At 46.7% G+C, this 20074-nt stretch overlaps 1 protein-coding gene across 1 annotated transcript; it reads left to right on the top strand.

The window, feature by feature from the left end:
- Nucleotides 1–6962: 6962 nt before the first annotated feature.
- On the top strand, nucleotides 6963–13092 carry LOC120050095 (inosine-5'-monophosphate dehydrogenase 1b-like). The gene is made up of 7 exons (XM_038996737.1): nucleotides 6963–7074; nucleotides 7176–7271; nucleotides 7928–8071; nucleotides 8854–8998; nucleotides 9419–9562; nucleotides 9755–9838; nucleotides 10979–13092. Exons 1-7 carry the CDS (start codon nucleotides 7020–7022, stop codon nucleotides 10998–11000), a joined length of 690 nt encoding a protein of 229 aa, XP_038852665.1. The 5' UTR covers nucleotides 6963–7019; the 3' UTR covers nucleotides 11001–13092.
- The last annotated feature ends 6982 nt before the right edge of the window (nucleotides 13093–20074 follow it).

Below are 20074 nucleotides of genomic sequence, written 5' to 3'. Positions count from 1 at the left end.
GCAGTTTAGGTGGACATGGTGGTTAGGGGTTGACCTGTTCATGCAGTTTAGGTGGACATGGTGGTTAGGGGTTGACCTATTCATGTAGTTTTGTTGGACATGGTGGTTAGGGGTTGACCTGTTCATGCAGTTTAGGTGGACATGGTGGTTAGGGGTTGACCTGTTTAGGTGGACATGGTGGTTAGGGGTTGACCTGTTCATGCAGTTTAGGTGGACATGGTGGTTAGGGGTTGACCTGTTCATGTCGTTTAGGTGGACATGGTGGTTAGGGGTTGACCTGCATGCAGTTTAGGTGGACATGGTGGTTAGGGGTTGACCTGTTCATGTAGTTTAGGTGGACATGGTGGTTAGGGGTTGACCTGTTCATGCAGTTTAGGTGGACGTGGTGGTTAGGGGTTGACCTGTTCATGTAGTTTAGGTGGACATGGTGGTTAGGGGTTGACCTGTTCATGCAGTTTAGGTGGACATAGTGGTTAGGGGTTGACCTGTTCATGCAGTTTAGGTGGACATGGTGGTTAGGGGTTGACCTGTTCATGTCGTTTAGGTGGACATGGTGGTTAGGGGTTGACCTGTTCATGCAGTTTAGGTGGACATGGTGGTTAGGGGTTGACCTGTTCATGTCGTTTAGGTGGACATGGTGGTTAGGGGTTGACCTGCATGCAGTTTAGGTGGACATGGTGGTTAGGGGTTGACCTGTTCATGTAGTTTAGGTGGACATGGTGGTTAGGGGTTGACCTGTTCATGCAGTTAGGTGGACGTGGTGGTTAGGGGTTGACCTGTTCATGTAGTTTAGGTGGACATGGTGGTTAGGGGTTGACCTGTTCATAGCAGTTTAGGTGGACATAGTGGTTAGGGGTTGACCTGTTCATGTAGTTTGGTGGACATGGTGGTTAGGGGTTGACCTGTTCATGTAGTTTAGGTGAACATGGTGGTTAGGGGTTGACCTGTCATGCAGTTTTAGGTGGACATGGTGGTTAGGGGTTGACCTGTTCATGTAGTTTAGGTGGACGTGGTGGTTAGGGGTTGACCTGCATGCAGTTTAGGTGGACATGGTGGTTAGGGGTTGACCTGTTCATGTAGTTTAGGTGGACATGGTGGTTAGGGGTTGACCTGTTCATGTAGTTTAGGTGGACATGGTGGTTAGGGGTTGACCTGTTCATGCAGTTTAGGTGGACATGGTGGTTAGGGGTTGACCTGTTCATGTAGTTTAGGTGGACATGGTGGTTAGGGGTTGACCTGTTCATGCAGTTTAGGTGGACATGGTGGTTAGGGGTTGACCTGTTCATGCAGTTTAGGTGGACATGGTGGTTAGGGGTTGACCTGTTCATGCAGTTTTGGTGGACATGGTGGTTAGGGGTTGACCTGTTCATGTAGTTTAGGTGGACATGTGGTTAGGGGTTGACCTGTTCATGTAGTTTAGGTGGACATGGTGGTTAGGGGTTGACCTGTTCATGCAGTTTAGGTGGACGTGGTGGTTAGGGGTTGACCTGTTCATGCAGTTTAGGTGGACGTGGTGGTTAGGGGTTGACCTGTTCATGTAGTTTAGGTGGACATGGTGGTTAGGGGTTGACCTGTTCATGTAGTTTAGGTGGACATGGTGGTTAGGGGTTTACCTGTTCATGTAGTTTAGGTGGACATGGTGGTTAGGGGTTGACCTGTTCATGCAGTTTAGGTGGACGTGGTGGTTAGGGGTTGACCTGTTCATGCAGTTTAGGTGGACGTGGTGGTTAGGGGTTGACCTGTTCATGTAGTTTAGGTGGACGTGGTGGTTAGGGGTTGACCTGTTCATGTAGTTAGGGGACATGGTGGTTAGGGGTTGACCTGTTCATGTAGTTTAGGTGGACATGGTGGTTAGGGGTTGACCTGTTCATGTAGTTTAGGTGGACATGGTGGTTAGGGGTTGACCTGTTCATGCAGTTTAGGTGGACATGGTGGTTAGGGGTTGACCTGTTCATGCAGTTTAGGTGGACATGGTGGTTAGGGGTTGACCTGTTCATGTAGTTTAGGTGGACATGGTGGTTAGGGGTTGACCTGTTCATGTAGTTTAGGTGGACATGGTGGTTAGGGGTTGACCTGTTCATGTAGTTTAGGTGGACATGGTGGTTAGGGGTTGACCTGTTCATGTAGTTTAGGTGGACATGGTGGTTAGGGGTTGACCTGTTCATGTAGTTTAAGGTGGACATGGTGGTTAGGGGTTGACCTGTTCATGTAGTTTAGGTGGACATGGTGGTTAGGGGTTGACCTGTTCATGCAGTTTAGGTGGACATGGTGGTTAGGGGTTGACCTGTTCATGTAGTTTAGGTGGACATGGTGGTTAGGGGGTTGACCTGTTCATGCAGTTTAGGTGGACATGGTGGTTAGGGGTTGACCTGTTCATGCAGTTTAGGTGGACATGGTGGTTAGGGGTTGACCTGTTCATGTAGTTTAGGTGGACATGGTGGTTAGGGGTTGACCTGTTCATGTAGTTTAGGTGGACATGGTGGTTAGGGGGTTGACCTGTTCATGTAGTTTAGGTGGACATGGTGGTTAGGGGTTGACCTGTTCATGCAGTTTAGGTGGACATGGTGGTTAGGGGTTGACCTGTTCATGTAGTTTAGGTGGACATGGTGGTTAGGGGTTGACCTGTTCATGTAGTTTAGGTGGACATGGTGGTTAGGGGTTGACCTGTTCATGTAGTTTAGGTGGACATGGTGGTTAGGGGTTGACCTGTTCATGTAGTTTTGGTGGACATGGTGGTTAGGGGTTGACCTGTTCATGTAGTTTAGGTGAACATGGTGGTTAGGGGTTGACCTGCATGCAGTTTAGGTGGACATGGTGGTTAGGGGTTGACCTGTTCATGTAGTTTAGGTGGACGTGGTGGTTAGGGGTTGACCTGCATGCAGTTTAGGTGGACATGGTGGTTAGGGGTTGACCTGTTCATGTAGTTTAGGTGGACATGGTGGTTAGGGGTTGACCTGTTCATGCAGTTTAGGTGGACATGGTGGTTAGGGGTTGACCTGTTCATGCAGTTTAGGTGGACATGGTGGTTAGGGGTTGACCTGTTCATGCAGTTTTGGTGGACATGGTGGTTAGGGGTTGACCTGTTCATGTAGTTTAGGTGGACATGGTGGTTAGGGGTTGACCTGTTCATGCAGTTTAGGTGGACGTGGTGGTTAGGGGTTGACCTGTTCATGCAGTTTAGGTGGACATGGTGGTTAGGGGTTGACCTGTTCATGTAGTTTAGGTGGACATGGTGGTTAGGGGTTGACCTGTTCATGTAGTTTAGGTGGACATGGTGGTTAGGGGTTGACCTGTTCATGCAGTTTAGGTGGACGTGGTGGTTAGGGGTTGACCTGTTCATGCAGTTTAGGTGGACGTGGTGGTTAGGGGTTGACCTGTTCATGTAGTTTAGGTGGACATGGTGGTTAGGGGTTGACCTGTTCATGTAGTTTAGGTGGACATGGTGGTTAGGGGTTGACCTGTTCATGTAGTTTAGGTGGACATGGTGGTTAGGGGTTGACCTGTTCATGTAGTTTAGGTGGACATGGTGGTTAGGGGTTGACCTGTTCATGCAGTTTAGGTGGACATGGTGGTTAGGGGTTGACCTGTTCATGCAGTTTAGGTGGACATGGTGGTTAGGGGTTGACCTGTTCATGTAGTTTAGGTGGACATGGTGGTTAGGGGTTGACCTGTTCATGTAGTTTAGGTGGACATGGTGGTTAGGGGTTGACCTGTTCATGTAGTTTAGGTGGACATGGTGGTTAGGGGTTGACCTGTTCATGTAGTTTAGGTGGACATGGTGGTTAGGGGTTGACCTGTTCATGTAGTTTAAGTGGACATGGTGGTTAGGGGTTGACCTGTTCATGTAGTTTAGGTGGACATGGTGGTTAGGGGTTGACCTGTTCATGCAGTTTAGGTGGACATGGTGGTTAGGATTTGACCTGTTCATGTAGTTTAGGTGGACATGGTGGTTAGGGGTTGACCTGTTCATGCAGTTTAGGTGGACATGGTGGTTAGGGGTTGACCTGTTCATGCAGTTTAGGTGGACATGGTGGTTAGGGGTTGACCTGTTCATGTAGTTTAGGTGGACATGGTGGTTAGGGGTTGACCTGTTCATGTAGTTTAGGTGGACATGGTGGTTAGGGGTTGACCTGTTCATGCAGTTTAGGTGGACATGGTGGTTAGGGGTTGACCTGTTCATGTAGTTTAGGTGGACATGGTGGTTAGGGGTTGACCTGTTCATGTAGTTTAGGTGGACATGGTGGTTAGGGGTTGACCTGTTCATGTAGTTTAGGTGGACATGGTGGTTAGGGGTTGACCTGTTCATGTAGTTTAGGTGGAAATGGTGGTTAGGGGTTGACCTGTTCATGCAGTTTAGGTGGACATGGTGGTTAGGGGTTGACCTGTTCATGTAGTTTAGGTGGACATGGTGGTTAGGGGTTGACCTGTTCATGTAGTTTAGGTGGACATGGTGGTTAGGGGTTGACCTGTTCATGTAGTTTAGGTGGACATGGTGGTTAGGGGTTGACCTGTTCATGTAGTTTAGGTGGACATGGTGGTTAGGGGTTGACCTGTTCATGTAGTTTTGGTGGACATGGTGGTCAGGGGTTGACCTGTTCATGTAGTTATGGTGGACATGGTGGTTAGGGGTTGACCTGTTCATGTAGTTTAGGTGGACATGGTGGTTAGGGGTTGACCTGTTCATGTAGTTTAGGTGGACATGGTGGTTAGGGGTTGACCTGTTCATGCAGTTTAGGTGGACATGGTGGTTAGGGGTTGACCTGTTCATGTAGTTTAGGTGGACATGGTGGTTAGGGGTTGACCTGCATGTAGTTTAGGTGGACATGGTGGTTAGGGGTTGACCTGTTCATGTAGTTTAGGTGGACATGGTGGTTAGGGGTTGACCTGTTCATGCAGTTTAGGTGGACATGGTGGTTAGGGGTTGACCTGTTCATGTAGTTTAGGTGGACATGGTGGTTAGGGGTTGACCTGTTCATGTAGTTTAGGTGGACATGGTGGTTAGGGGTTGACCTGTTCATGCAGTTTAGGTGGACATGGTGGTTAGGGGTTGACCTGTTCATGTAGTTTAGGTGGACATGGTGGTTAGGGGTTGACCTGCATGTAGTTTAGGTGGACATGGTGGTTAGGGGTTGACCTGTTCATGTAGTTTAGGTGGACATGGTGGTTAGGGGTTGACCTGTTCATGCAGTTTAGGTGGACATGGTGGTTAGGGGTTGACCTGTTCATGTAGTTTAGGTGGACATGGTGGTTAGGGGTTGACCTGTTCATGTAGTTTAGGTGGACATAGTGGTTAGGGGTTGACCTGTTCATGTAGTTTAGGTGGACATGGTGGTTAGGGGTTGACCTGTTCATGCAGTTTAGGTGGACATGGTGGTTAGGGGTTGACCTGTTCATGTAGTTTAGGTGGACATGGTGGTTAGGGGTTGACTTGTTCATGTAGTTTAGGTGGACATAGTGGTTAGGGGTTGACCTGTTCATGCAGTTTAGGTGGACATGGTGGTTAGGGGTTGACCTGTGCATGTAGTTTAGGTGGACATGGTGGTTAGGGGTTGACCTGTTCATGTAGTTTAGGTGGACATGGTGGTTAGGGGTTGACCTGTTCATGCAGTTTAGGTGGACATGGTGGTTAGGGGTTGACCTGTTCATGTAGTTTAGGTGGACATGGTGGTTAGGGGTTGACCTGTTCATGCAGTTTAGGTGGACATGGTGGTTAGGGGTTGACCTGTTCATGCAGTTTAGGTGGACATGGTGGTTAGGGGTTGACCTGTTCATGTAGTTTAGGTGGACATGGTGGTTAGGGGTTGACCTGTTCATGTAGTTTAGGTGGACATGGTGGTTAGGGGTTGACCTGTTCATGCAGTTTAGGTGGACATGGTGGTTAGGGGTTGACCTGTTCATGTAGTTTAGGTGGACATGGTGGGTAGGGGTTGACCTGTTCATGTAGTTTAGGTGGACATGGTGGTTAGGGGTTGACCTGTTCATGTAGTTTAGGTGGACATGGTGGTTAGGGGTTGACCTGTTCATGTAGTTTAGGTGGACATGGTGGTTAGGGGTTGACCTGTTCATGCAGTTTAGGTGGACATGGTGGTTAGGGGTTGACCTGTTCATGTAGTTTAGGTGGACATGGTGGTTAGGGGTTGACCTGTTCATGTAGTTTAGGTGGACATGGTGGTTAGGGGTTGACCTGTTCATGTAGTTTAGGTGGACATGGTGGTTAGGGGTTGACCTGTTCATGTAGTTTAGGTGGACATGGTGGTTAGGGGTTGACCTGTTCATGTAGTTTTGGTGGACATGGTGGTCAGGGGTTGACCTGTTCATGTAGTTATGGTGGACATGGTGGTTAGGGGTTGACCTGTTCATGTAGTTTAGGTGGACATGGTGGTTAGGGGTTGACCTGTTCATGTAGTTTAGGTGGACATGGTGGTTAGGGGTTGACCTGTTCATGTAGTTTAGGTGGACATGGTGGTTAGGGGTTGACCTGCATGTAGTTTAGGTGGACATGGTGGTTAGGGGTTGACCTGTTCATGCAGTTTAGGTGGACATGGTGGTTAGGGGTTGACCTGTTCATGCAGTTTAGGTGGACATGGTGGTTAGGGGTTGACCTGTTCATGCAGTTTAGGTGGACATGGTGGTTAGGGGTTGACCTGTTCATGTAGTTATGGTGGACATGGTGGTTAGGGGTTGACCTGTTCATGTAGTTCAGGTGGACGTGGTGGTTAGGGGTTGACCTGTTCATGCAGTTTAGGTGGACATGGTGGTTAGGGGTTGACCTGTTCATGCAGTTTAGGTGGACATGGTGGTTAGGGGTTGACCTGTTCATGCAGTTTAGGTGGACATGGTGGTTCGGGGTTGACCTGTTCATGTAGTTTAGGTGGACATGGTGGTTCGGGGTTGCGGTCGGGTTACGGCTGGGTTTCAGTTCTAATTGGCAGTAGACCGTGGCACTGCAGTGCAGACATGACTTGTTTTCTCTGTTTCTGCAGGATTCCTCACAAGGCAACTCTGTGTATCAGGTCAACATGATCAACTACATCAAACAGAAGTACAGCGAGCTGCAGGTGGTGGGTGGGAACGGTGAGAGAGGCAATTCCAGTCTTGGGGGGAAAGACTTTAGACACTTACACACTAAACCTTTTGTCCTGCCTTCTGATGATGTTGTGTTCTGTCTCTTGTAGTGGTGACGGCAGCCCAGGCCAAGAACCTGATTGATGCAGGAGTGGACGCTCTGAGAGTGGGCATGGGCTGTGGCTCCATCTGTATCACCCAGGAAGGTAGTGACCCCCTGGTACTATCAACGTTACAGGATCAATTCAAATTTGAATGCAGGAGAGGATTGTTGCTGGTTTTAAATTTCAACCCACTTGCGGAATTGACTGAGTTGAAATGGAATTGACCCAACCCAGAATGCTACACCTTGAGTGCAGTGTGCGATTTGGAATAGTAGTATTACGACTAAATGTTATGATATATGAGTGTAGTGATATTAAGTAGAAATGTGATAATACGTGTAGGATTCTCTACCCATAGCAGCTGGCTTTGGATCAGTTCTAATGTAAGGTCAACCACTGAAGCTACACAGCAAAACTGGAGAAGGATCAGAGCAGCGAGTAACCAACCAAGATGCTACGCTGGTTGCTAGTCTCTGTCGTCATGGTGATTTATGAAGGCTCTGCTCTGTTACCATGGCGATGACTTTCTCCACAGCATTACGTTCAGCAAATGATGGCAAACGTTTTTCAAGCGCAAAACAAACATACTTATTGGAAGAACTTAGACATATTAAATTTTTTAACTCGTTCTGATAATATTACTTCCATAAAAAAAATCCATCCATCCATCGGGCCCAACCGATCATCGCCTGACTACACCGGTCATAGGATATGTTACCATGGTAAGGTGACGCATTTCCTGTCTCCGTCTCCCGTAGTGATGGCGTGCGGGCGGCCTCAGGGCACCTCGGTGTATAAGGTGGCAGAGTATGCTAGACGTTTCGGTGTGCCAGTCATCGCAGACGGCGGCATTCAGACCGTGGGCCACGTGGTCAAGGCTCTCTCACTTGGGGCATCCACAGGTACCTTTCATTCACTTATTAATGAATGCGTTCACTCTTTCATTGTCATTCATTCTCTTTCATTGTCATGCATTCATTATCATTCACTCTTCTGTTGTCACTTACTCACCCATTCATTAATTCATTGGCTTAATCCTTCATTCATCCTTTTGTAGCATGCAGTAGGTCAATGTGGTTAATTTCATAGGCTAGAATACTATATCAGGGCTGTCCAATGTCGGTCCTGAAGGGCCAAAACACTTCTGGTTTTCATCCTCCTTATAATCAGGGACTAATTCAGACCTGGGACACCAGGTGAGTGCAATTAACTACCAGGTAGAACCAGAAACCAGAAGTTTTTCAGCCCTTTAGGAACAGAATTGAACAGCCCAGGTCTTACAGTATCTTGATGTCTTTGCGCTAGTTTTCTGTTTACCACTGTTGATCTCATGTCTATTCCTCTAATCCACTGTTGATCTCATGTCTATTCCTCTAATCCACTGTTGATCTCATGTCTATTCCTCTAATCCACTGTTGATCTCATGTCTATTCCTCTAATCCACTGTTGATCTCATGTCTATTCCTCTAATCCACTGTTGAGCTCATTTCTATTCCTCTAATCCACTGTTGATCTCATGTCTATTCCTCTATTTCATTCAAAGCTGATTGATGGTAATCAAAGCTAATTTAAAGCTAATGTGAAGCTAATCAATGTAACAAAACACTAGCTGTACCGACAATTAGTTGGAGAAATGCTTACCAACCAATGACCTTGAGTTATGACCTCTTCCGCCCCTCCCCAGTGATGATGGGCTCGTTGCTAGCGGCGACCACGGAGGCTCCGGGGGAGTACTTCTTCTCGGACGGCGTGCGGCTGAAGAAGTACCGCGGCATGGGCTCTCTGGACGCCATGGAGAAGAGCACCAGCAGCCAGAAACGCTACTTCAGGTAGGGAGGACATCACACCCTATTCCCTGGCCTGTATAGTGCACTACTTCTGACCTGGGGCCATAGGGAATAGGGTGCCATTTGGGACGTAGACTAACTCTTGATCAGACACTAGAACTCATAGGAGGGTTGGAATGAAGACCAGGTTAACCAAGTTGTTGCACATCAACTGTTGCTGTTAATCGCTGACGAATGAAATGAATCATTTATGTCTGATTATATACATGTATTTATTGGTTTGTCCTTAATTCAGACAGTTCACATTGTGATACAATATATGACAAATGTAAGTCATTTTCTCAAAACAAATGATGCCAACTTTCCTGGGTTTAAGCTGCTCTCTGTGCTCTCATTTGAGAATTACGCTGTCCATCAGCATTGTCTAACCCGTCTCTGTGTTCCGACTGGCTGATTCCACAGTGAAGGGGACAAGGTGAAGGTGGCTCAGGGTGTGTCCGGCTCTGTCCAGGACAAGGGCTCCATCCACAAGTTTATCCCCTACCTGATCGCTGGCATCCAACACGGCTGTCAGGACATCGGCGCCAAGAGTCTCTCTGTTCTACGGTGAGTTGTGAGTGAGGGAGAGGGGACCAGTGTGTGATCTCTGATAGTAGTGTGTGTGTGTGTGTGTGTGTGTGTGTGTGTGTGTGTGTGTGTGTGTGTGTGTGTGTGTGTGTGTGTGTGTGTGTGTGTGTGTGTGTGTGTGTGTGTGTGTGTGTGTGACTGAGTGATCTCTGATATTGTGTTTTTCCACAGCTCCATGATGTACTCTGGAGAGCTGAAGTTTGAGAAGAGGACCACGTCCGCTCAGGTGGAAGGAGGAGTCCATGGGCTTCACTCGTACGTTGGACTCTGTCTCCCACACACACACACACACAGTGGAATTTAAGTGTGTGTGTAGCAGCAGATAGCCATGACTTTTCTACGACTGATAGTGTTGACTTTCTCAAACATCAGTCCTCTTCCTCTCTCTGTCTTTCACCATAGATGTTCTGTTGTTACATGTAAGTACATAGACCTGTGAAGTGAAGGGTGTGGCCTAGTAGAGGGCCCCACATAGCCATTTGCATGTAGAACAACTCTTCCCTTGTTTCTACATTGAAGGGCTAAGTTTGCTTCTTGATTAAATGATCCAGGTGGGAAATGTAAATCTTACCTTTAGAGAAGTGCTTCCCATCTTGATGTTTGAATCTGGCAGCTAGCCTATAATGACGGCTAATATGGCGATGTGACGTTCCCCTTCAGATTATTATCTTGTTAGTGGGAGGAGGGGTGCTCGCCATTACGTATTTCATCTTTGAATGGGGATGAATTATGGGAAGCTTTGCTAGTCTCCCCTCTCTGTCCACTAGCCTCCTTCCCTCCTCTCCTTCCCCAGTTATCCATAGGGCAGATACCCCTGTAATACATATACTGGCAAGATGATGGGGGATTGAATGGGATTTGTCAACCTTTGTTTTATAGTTGAATCAGTATGATATTGCTTAGACAGATTGATAGCTGATATAGTAGGAAAGGGTAATTGATAAGTTCTATCCAGTTGTTTTAGAGCAGGTAATAGGAATTGTTTTGTGTTTTAGGACAGGTAATAGGAATTGTTCTGTGTTTTAGGGCAGGTAATAGGAATTGTTCTGTGTGTTTTAGGGCAGGTAATAGGAATTGTTCTGTGTGTTTTAGGGCAGGTAATAGGAATTGTTCTGTGTTTTAGGGCAGGTAATAGGAATTGTTCTGTGTTTTAGGGCAGGTAATAGGAATTGTTCTGTGTGTTTTATGGCAGGTAATAGGAATTGTTCTGTGTGTTTTAGGGCAGGTAATAGGAATTGTTCTGTGTGTTTTAGGGCAGGTAATAGGAATTGTTCTGTGTGTTTTAGGGCAGGTAATAGGAATTGTTTTGTGTGGTCGTTATATTGTTGATTATCATTGATCACTGATTGATGGTATCATTATTGTGTTTTCACGATGCCCTCTCTCTCTCTGCAGTTACGAGAAACGACTTTACTGATGGAGGGGCCAGAAAGAAGCGGACTAGGGCCGCCCCCGACGTCCCCACCCCTGTTGTGACCAAACGTAACCGCCACATCTGACACCCACCTCATCACTCTCCCTGCCGACACCCCACACACCCCACGGGAGAGGTCTGGGGGGAACACCTGCAAAACAAACACCATCACCTGGGAAACATGGGATTTTGCACTTACGAAGCGGAACATCAGGGTTTTCACCATAACCCCCTCCCAGAATACCGGTCCCCTTGGTGTGTGTGAGAGCTTGTTGAAGGAAGTATTTGATTGTGTGTGTGTGTGTGTGTGTGTGTGTGTGTGTGTGTGTGTGTGTGTGTGTGTGTGTGTGTGTGTGTGTGTGTGTGTGTGTGTGTGTGAGTGAGGACAAACTCAGTGAAGAAGGTGCTGTTGTGCCAACTTCCTCTTCCTGGTGAAACTGAGAGAGCCATGCTGTCACCCCTCTGTATTCTTTGGGATCTGCTCGTACTGGCACCTCCACATCAGAAGCCACAAACATCCCAATCAAACTATATATGTGGAAAAACACTTGTCTTGCTACTCTGTGTGCAAGTGTATTGTGGCAATCCTCCTTTATCTATGTAGTTAGCTCTGTTTATGCAGAAAGATGTTAACTGCTTTGAGAAACGTATATTGTTCTGTTAAACTTTTCACTGTAATTCAACTGACAGACTCATTGGCTGGGACTATAGACTAGGTGACGTTCCCTCGCCGTAGTGGCCAAGTCATACCCCCCTTAGGCCACTAGTTTATTGGCTCACGTTGACTATCACAATGCTTCTAGTGTGTTGAGAGCACGGTCTGGGCCAAAAGATAGACATCGGCCATAGATCAAGGAACGTGTTTAAAACCACAGTGTCGGTCAACGATGGGTAATACGGTCATCTTTTAGACTGGAATGAAACGAGTTTAGAGAGAATTGTTTGATTTTAAAAGCTGTAAACCAGGGTTCCCCAACTGGCAGCCCACGTGCCAAATTTGACCCACGTGGTTTCATTTGGCCCCCCCCCCCAGTAAATAAATAATTATTATGCTTGGAACAAAAGAGTGTAAAAACACCAGTTAATTAGAACCAAGTGATTTTAATTTTGGAAATTTGTTACCAAGTATTCCTACAGATAATACAGAGATGTGATTGTATACAATCACATAAGCAAGGTTTGAAATTATTGTTTAAGTCATATTATATCTGTTTGGGCCTCCTGCGGTCAATTTGCAGTCTACAAATGATTTGTAATTATGTTCCGGCCCATCCACCCAGGAAATGGTCCCGCGGCTGAATGTAGATGCCGATCTCTGCTGAAGAACGTTCCAGTGGCTCTAAGGAGCATGAAGGCTTTTCATATGCATGCTTTTTAGTTTTTTAAAGCCTCAACGCGGCTCTATTTATATTCCGCTTTTTTCTAATTCCGTACATACTGCCAAATGTATCAACATGCTCTCTTTGACACTTTGGTGTTATTAATACTTAAAGCCCAAATTAAAGCTATGAATCGCCAGCAGTGTAGTCCCTCGCTCCACCCCTGTCCCAGGTTGTGGCACCGATTGCTAGCAGCTTTGACCTGTTCTGATTACCAGAGTTATGCCTTGAAATGGGGGTAGATGATGACCGCACACGACGGAAAGTCTTAAATTCCCATAAGAACTGTGTTGTATGTGCATGGCGCTATACGTCCTCCTCACCCCCTTTCTCACTGTTTTGAGATACTGTATCTATATCATTCAGCTTATGTAGGAATAGATTTTTCTAACGTTTTTCGTAAACGGATGTCCTTTTTGCCAGATGTCTCTAAGCTGTAGGAGTGACCTTCTTTCCGTTTTGTGCTAATGTACTTTGCCCTACCGGGACCTCACTTGACTAACAGTACTCTTACAGTTGACATGAATATTAAGTAAATATGTACATGAAGATGTATGGAGAATTATATACCTGTATCCTGTTTGAAATGGTTGTTTGCAGTCTCCCACCTTTAGTTATGAAAATCCCCACTGACTAGGAAACAGGCCTTGTTTACAATGGGATTACAACAGAAACCGGCTGCTAATGCTGTAAAAAAAAATACATGTCCAAATATGTTGATTTGTGGGTTGTTATTTTACTTCTTGATGCACGGATCCCTTTAGCGGGATCATTTTCACCAACAACCACTGAATTGCAGAGCGCCAAATAAAAAATGTTTTGCTAAAAATATTTATATTCATGAAATCACAAGTGCAATATAGCAAAACACAGCTTAGCTTGTTGTTAATCCACCTGTTGTCAGATTTTGAAAATATGCTTTACAGCGAAAGCAATCCAAGCGTTTGTGAGTTTATCGATCACTAGACAAAACATTAAGAACACCTAGCAGCAATGTAGATTGGTCACGAAAGTCAGAAAAGCAATACAATTAATCGCTTACCTTTGATGATCTTCGGATGTTTGCACTCACGAGACTCCCAGTTACACAATAAATGTTCCTTTTTGTTCGATAAAAGATTATTTTTATATAAAAAAAACTCCATTTGTTTGGCGCGTTATGTTCAGTATTCCACAGCCTTAGGCAGGTCATCAAGGCTTGACGAAAATTCCAATAGTATCCGTAAAGTTCGTAGAAACATGTCAAACGTTTTTAATAATCAATCCTCAGGTTGTTTTTAACATAAACAACCGATAATATTTCAACCGGACTGTAAACTATTCAATACTGGAGAGAAAGAAAATGTCTAGCTACCAGTGTTGCGTGCATGAACTAATGGAAGGACATCGGCCATCCACTGACGAAATTTGATCAATCTCGGTCATTTTTTCAGAATAAAAGCTTGAAACTATGTCTAAAGACTGTTCACACCCCGAGGAAGCAACAGGAAAAGGAATCTGGTTGATATTCCTTTAAATGGACGAAAGGCAGTCAATGGAACAGTGATTTTTCAAAATAAGAGTCACTTCCGGGTTGGATTTCCTCAGTTTTTTGCCTGCAAAATCAGTTCTGTTATACTCAGACAATATTTTGACAGTTTTGGAAACTTTAGAGTGTTTTCTATCCTACTCTGTCAATTATATGCATATTCTAGCATCTGGACCTGAGAAATAGGCAGCTTACAATGGGAATGTTATTTTTCCAAACATAAAAATTCTGCATCCCTAGCTTCAAGAGGTTTTAAGGCTGGGAATTGCCAGGGACCTCAGGATACAATATATTATCACGATACTTGTGTGCTGATACGATTCTGTATGTATTGCGATTAAATGTTCCAAACATATTTCTCACCATATGTCTGCTGCAGAGGGACAAGAGTCATGAGTTTTGATCAGTCATGGAAGTAAAAGTGTTGAATACAAATTGTATACCTAATTTAAAAAGATGGAGATCAAGCTATGAAGGAAAACTACTGGTGTTTTGGGGCAGGTACAGCCAACTGGTGCAAAAATAATACCCCCAAATGTAACTATAGAAGATACGTTATACATGACCTGAAACTTGGTGAAAACAAAACATACACACTTAAATGTTGACATTTCTCTTTATTTAACCATGTTTTGAGTAAAGTTTTTTTAAACATGAATAAAATATTAAGCGGCTCATATAAAATGTACTGTGTGTCAGTCAGAAGTTAAAGCACAATAGTATCGGCGCTATCCTACCAGTATAGTTCACTGCTGCTCCACTACAATGTTGCTGTTAGTTCAAATCAAGCTTTCCTTTATTGGATGGATCTTAAAGCACATCTCTAACATGTCTAAATCTTGATGTAGAGGCTCACAAACAATATATTTTACTGAATTGAAACAACTTGGCATTGAATAACAATCTTACTCTATGAAAATGTAAAGTACATTTGTTTTATAAGTCCCGTGTAGCTCAGTTGGTAGAGCATGGTGCTTGCAACACCAGGGTTTGATTCCCACGGGGGACCAGTATGGAGAAGAAGAAAAAGTATGCACTCACAATCTGGATAAGAGTATGCTAAAATGTTAAAATAAGATTTCAGTAGTCGTTTATTAAGTGCTTATTTCAATCACAGTATTTATTTGAATGCAAAACGTTTTATACAAATGTATTTTTCTTTCCTGTTCCCCTCTTGAAATGCACAGGAAAACGCAACTTTTATTAACGTATCAAACTTCATCATCCAATAGCAAATGGGGAAAAAATGTCACAAATTTTTGTCAACATTCTCAAACAAACCCTGAGTTCATTTACTCAAACATTTGGCACTATTTTACCTTTTTTGACAATGAAGGCTAGCCTGATGAATCAAACCGCTCGTTGCTCCTTACAGATCGTGACGCCATCTTGAATCCTTCTTCACAACACCTTATTTCAGTCCAGTCCTCAGCCTTTAGCCCTTGACTGTTGACTCTGCCTACAGGTCAATTGTCTCACTGCAGATGCTCATCGCATCAATCTGTCTGCAGACATTGATGAACTCCTCTTGTACGGACCGGTCCGCTTCAGACTCTAGGTCAAGACTCTCCTGTGAGGCTGACCCCAGTGTGCGATAGTGTCTCTGCATGTGTGAGCCCTGGTGGCTGGAGGCTGTAATGCGGCTTGAGCTGCCGCCTAGGGATGGGGGTTGGGCGTGCCCCTCTGGGCTGGAACAGAGGACCAGAGAGGACCCCCGTAGTGAGGGTCTGTACAGGGAGCAGGAGGAGGAACTTCCCCTCCAGCGTTCTGGGGAAGAGCAGCTGGAGTTGGAGGACAGGGAGGGAGATGGTGGAGCACCCAGGATGGTGTCGCCCGCCATAGGTCGGTTTGGTAGAGGGGTTGGGGGCGGAGGGACCATCTCCACGCAGGAGGTCGTCCGGTACAGGCCTGGGTCGGCTGAGAGGGTCTCTCGAAGCACCTGGCCACCATTGGGCAGGGTGGACGTGGAGTAGGGGATGTTGAGTGACAGGTCAAAGAAGAGGCTTATGGGAAAGAGGTCCTCGCTGAAGAGCGCCTCGTCAATACTACGGCGCAGGTTGATGGGCGATGGCGGCCGCAGGTCAGCCGTGGAGTCGCTGGTGAAGGAGGAACCCCCGGACGCCGCTCCACCACCCCTGTCATCGGGCTTGCTGGAGCCAGGCAGATCCAAATTCAGGTCCAGGTCTCTGTAAGCCAAGGCCCGGTTGCTGTGGTACAGGAGGTCCAGGCCGTTCAAGCTGCTGCCTAGCCTTTCATCCACCAGCGTGTAGAGGGGCAGGCACTCTGTCTCCCCGTGCCCAATGTCGCAGATGGCCAGCTTCTCCTGCTGGCTCAGGGTCCACTGGTAGGTTCCCGGCATAATGGGCGACTTGATCGCCAGCAGCTCCGTCCAGCAGCTTCCAGGCTGGGGAAGGTGGTCAGAGCAGTAGATTGGCTGGGCCACCACCAGGGCTAGGGTGAGACAAACTCCGGCCTCACAAACCCTGCAGCTGAGCTGGAAGGTCCACCAAGGCCAGGGGCGGAACACATCTGCTCCTCCGGCGAGCCCCAGAGAGTGGAGCATGGCGTACAGCTGCAGCCCGGCGCAAGCCAGGCAGAACAGAGCCGAAAGGCACACTGTTGCAGCTGCACGGTCCCAGTCCCTGCTCTCTGCGAATGGACAGCGGTTGTATCGCTCAGCTGGCGTGGGCGAGGTGTTATTCAGGTGGTAAATGTGCTTTGAGTCCGCCCGTACGTAGCAGAAGAACACAAAATAGGCGACCGATAGAAAAGAAACCAGCGCCACAAACGCTCCCCGGGAGATGAGCGAGATGAAGAGGCAGAAGGGCGCCCTCCTCTGGTAGAGCCTCAGCAGTGCGACGGGACCGAAAGCTGCTGCGAAGTGCAGCAACACCAGACAGGCCAGGAAACAGGGTCTCTGGAAGGCTGAGTAGGATAGCTGCATCCTGGAGCGCATGGAGAGGAGCAGGAAGACCAGGCCGAAGGCTGCAGTCAGGCAGGGGAATGGGGCTTCGTAGAGCAGCAGGGAGGCCTCGGTGGAGGGCAGCCGGTCCTGGTGGCCGTAGGCATCGTAGAGGAGGGAGAAAGCCCTGGTACACCCTGCAGCCAGGAGGAAGACGCTGACCAGGGCGAAGTAGCCACAGCCGGAAGGGCAGTGCAGGGGCAGGCACAGCAGGTTGAGCGCCGAGGCCAGAGTCACCATGGCGAAGATGGAGCCCAGACCATACACGTGTGCATCCCAGGCTAACCCCCAGGCGGCCATGGCGCTGTTCCAATCAGAATGCAGGGATACGAACAATGGCCGGGCCAGAATCAGGAAGGGGTTATTTGATTGGTTGGTGGAGGGGGTGTTAGCGGTGGGGAGGACGTCAGAGGTGGTGGGCGGCACCCAAGTGTCGGAGATGTTGCAGATTCCCGAACGTTCCTGATTGCAGTCTGGGAGGTAGGGGGCTTCACTGCCCGTTGGGTCGGACAGCCAGTCTTCAGGATCAGGAAGATTACCTGAAAAAAACATGGGAAAATATTGAATTTCAATTTCGATTCCATAAAATGTTGATCGCTTCCTAAAAAGCAATTTGTCATGAGGTTTGACATGTGAAATCCACCTGTGGCCGTCTGACCGTCCCAAATATAGATCAATGCCATATGCAGCAGCGTCTATACAGCGCAATGCTGCACAGCCACACCCGTCCTCAGGATGCTGTTTTCTGATAACAGCATAGTAATACAATTTACCAGCAGAGGGCAACACCCAAGAGAGTCCATCCTAAACAGGCACACATGAGAATACACAACGTTTACTCAACATTCGAGCCTAGACACCAATGGGCTGAGGGCCAAGTCTGCGAAAGCATGTATAAAAGGCAGAAGCTGTAAGGAGGCAACTTCCAACCGGACTGGGCCTAGAAAGGGGGGAAGAGAAAAGGGCAGATCAGAGCTGGTTCCTTCTTTCTATGACATAAGCAGCCAGTGAACATCTGTTGTTTCCATACAAACATGGCTGACGATTGTATTATACATGTTATATAGGGCACCGTGGGAGGAAATGGCTGTTTGTGGCTTGGTTCGGGACAGACTGGGAGTGTCCCTTTTTTAAATTGTCCATGCGTGTATGTATGAACTCTGTCTTGGCTGCAAGACTCATCTGCACTGTTAAACGTATATGTTAATAAAGGCTACTGGTAAGATCAATGCATGGAAGATGACTTGGATGTGTACCTAGTAGTCATTACACACAAACAAATGCATCACGGATGGGCACCAGCGACGGTTTCCCTTGCACGGTTTTAGGCTCTTCCTTTTCAAAGCGAGCTTTACAGACTTCGTCAGCCAACATCTTACATGACGTCCATAATAGCCATTAGCCAAAGCATTATCCTCAATCAATGCCACTTCAGTAAAACAGATCAGCTAGGACATCAAACAGACCAGTGCGTACCCATTTATTTCCATGCTGCTCCTCACTCCTATAGAAGAGGTGAAAACAGAGAGAAACAGGCCGAATTACATCTTGTATCCAGACACAGACACACAGGCTCATCAGTCATTCAAGCCCAGCCCTATCAGATATAATCTACAGGAGGTTGGTGGCACCTTAATTGGGGAGGACAGGCTCGTGGTAATGGCTGGAGCAGAATCAATGGAATGGTATCATTCCGTTCGCTCCGTTCCAGACATTATTATGAGCCGTCCTCCCCCAGGCTCCTTATTGGGCTACAGAGACGGGGACAAACGAGCAGGATATCCAGGTATACAGGGAGGTACTAGCAGTTACTAGCAGTTAATTTGTAGGCTGATAGATGTAGAGTACCTTGTGACTCTGTGAAACGTCTGTCTGTGATAGTGGTGTGAAGTGGACTGTGTGGGTTGGATTTGAGTAAAATAAGGATGCTTTTGAATATTGTATTCTACAACCCAGGCATTTGTCAAATGGTCCCAAAATGTGGTCTTTATGGTACTAAAATGCAGTTTGGATGATAAAGACGTGTCAAAACGAGAATACGTCGTGTCGGGTGGTACATTGCTTGCATGTTGGTATGCAACTTCGATTTATGTACAAACTTCTGTACCACAAAACTAAGTCATGTATTTATACATTTAAGTTGTCCTTTTTCTCTTGTGATATGAGACCCTAGCTCCTCTGATTGTGTTGTGTGGTAGCTGTCTGTTTCCCCACCCCGTCTCAGTCCCAGACCCGTAATGGACTGTTTTGTTTGTGACGTCTCTTTTATACTGGTCCTGTTTCCTCCCTCGAAGACCACTCTTCTTTTTTTCGCTCTCTCTCTCTGACACACACGCTCTCTCTTCCTCTCATAACTACCCCATCTTTTTGTGTGTCTCTCTTCCTCTCATAACCTCTACCCCATCTTTTTGTGTCTCTCTCTCTTCCTCTCATAACCTCTACCCCATCTTTGTGTGTGTCTCTTCCTCCTGCCTTGCCCCTTCTCTCTCTCTCTCTCTCTCACTGTCTAAATACATTGCCTGGCAAACGCTGGCTCAATTGAGCTCTAATGTGAATAGCTTTGGGTATGGTGTGCATGCATGTGGCCCTGCAACCATATTGTGGATGCTGAAACACAAAACCCAGTGCCTTTTTCTCTCAGTTTAATGCAAGAGTGCTTCCTGTTAACATGGTGTGTTGTAGAAAGGTTGTCATTAAGACTGTATTCTCCACTTCCCATCAGCCTCGCTGGTCCCTCTCATTAGCCGACCAAAGAAACCTCTCCACTCTAATCAGGAAGGCCAACCCACAACACTGACTCCTGAACATTTCTATCAAAGACTGACTCGAGTGGCTGATCCTTTTAAAGAGGGGCTTCAACATAAACCTCAGCACTGTTCTGCAGAGTACTGATTGTCTTCTTTTGGCACTCGTTTAGTCTTCATTCCGTGCTCAGCCACCGACTCCCGAGATTCAGTGTGAGTTGATGACGAAACCGTCAAGCTCTGGGAAATATGAACCTGAGTGAGATCTGTCTCGCGGCACGACATCACCATTTCTATTTTACCTCTGACAGACGGTTACGAGACGGGCGACCGTGGCTTTAATCATGGCGCTAATGCGGTGAAATACTTACTGACAATGTTTAAAGAGGCTTTGTTTTTCCCTGATGCAGGGTTTTTTAATTAGGTGCGCTGAATCTTTAATGGGCAGAAATGAAAAGTGGTTA

This window comes from Salvelinus namaycush, chromosome 6, assembly GCF_016432855.1.
Source record: "Salvelinus namaycush isolate Seneca chromosome 6, SaNama_1.0, whole genome shotgun sequence".
Lineage (NCBI taxonomy): Eukaryota > Metazoa > Chordata > Actinopteri > Salmoniformes > Salmonidae > Salvelinus > Salvelinus namaycush.
The sequence above is the reverse complement of the archived record's forward strand: the minus strand, read 5'-3'. Positions and strand labels throughout refer to the sequence as shown.

What these genes read in the sequence shown, in the direction of transcription:
- LOC120050095 (XM_038996737.1), top strand. Translation starts at nt 7,020, where the DNA reads ATGATCAACTACATCAAACAGAAGTACAGCGAGCTGCAGGTGGTGGGT. An exon ending in GCAGGTGGTGGGTGGGAACG is followed by an intron (nt 7,075 to 7,175) that starts GTGAGAGAGGCA and finishes TGTCTCTTGTAG; the next exon opens with TGGTGACGGCAGCCCAGGCC. An exon ending in AAGAGTCTCTCTGTTCTACG is followed by an intron (nt 9,563 to 9,754) that starts GTGAGTTGTGAG and finishes GTTTTTCCACAG; the next exon opens with CTCCATGATGTACTCTGGAG.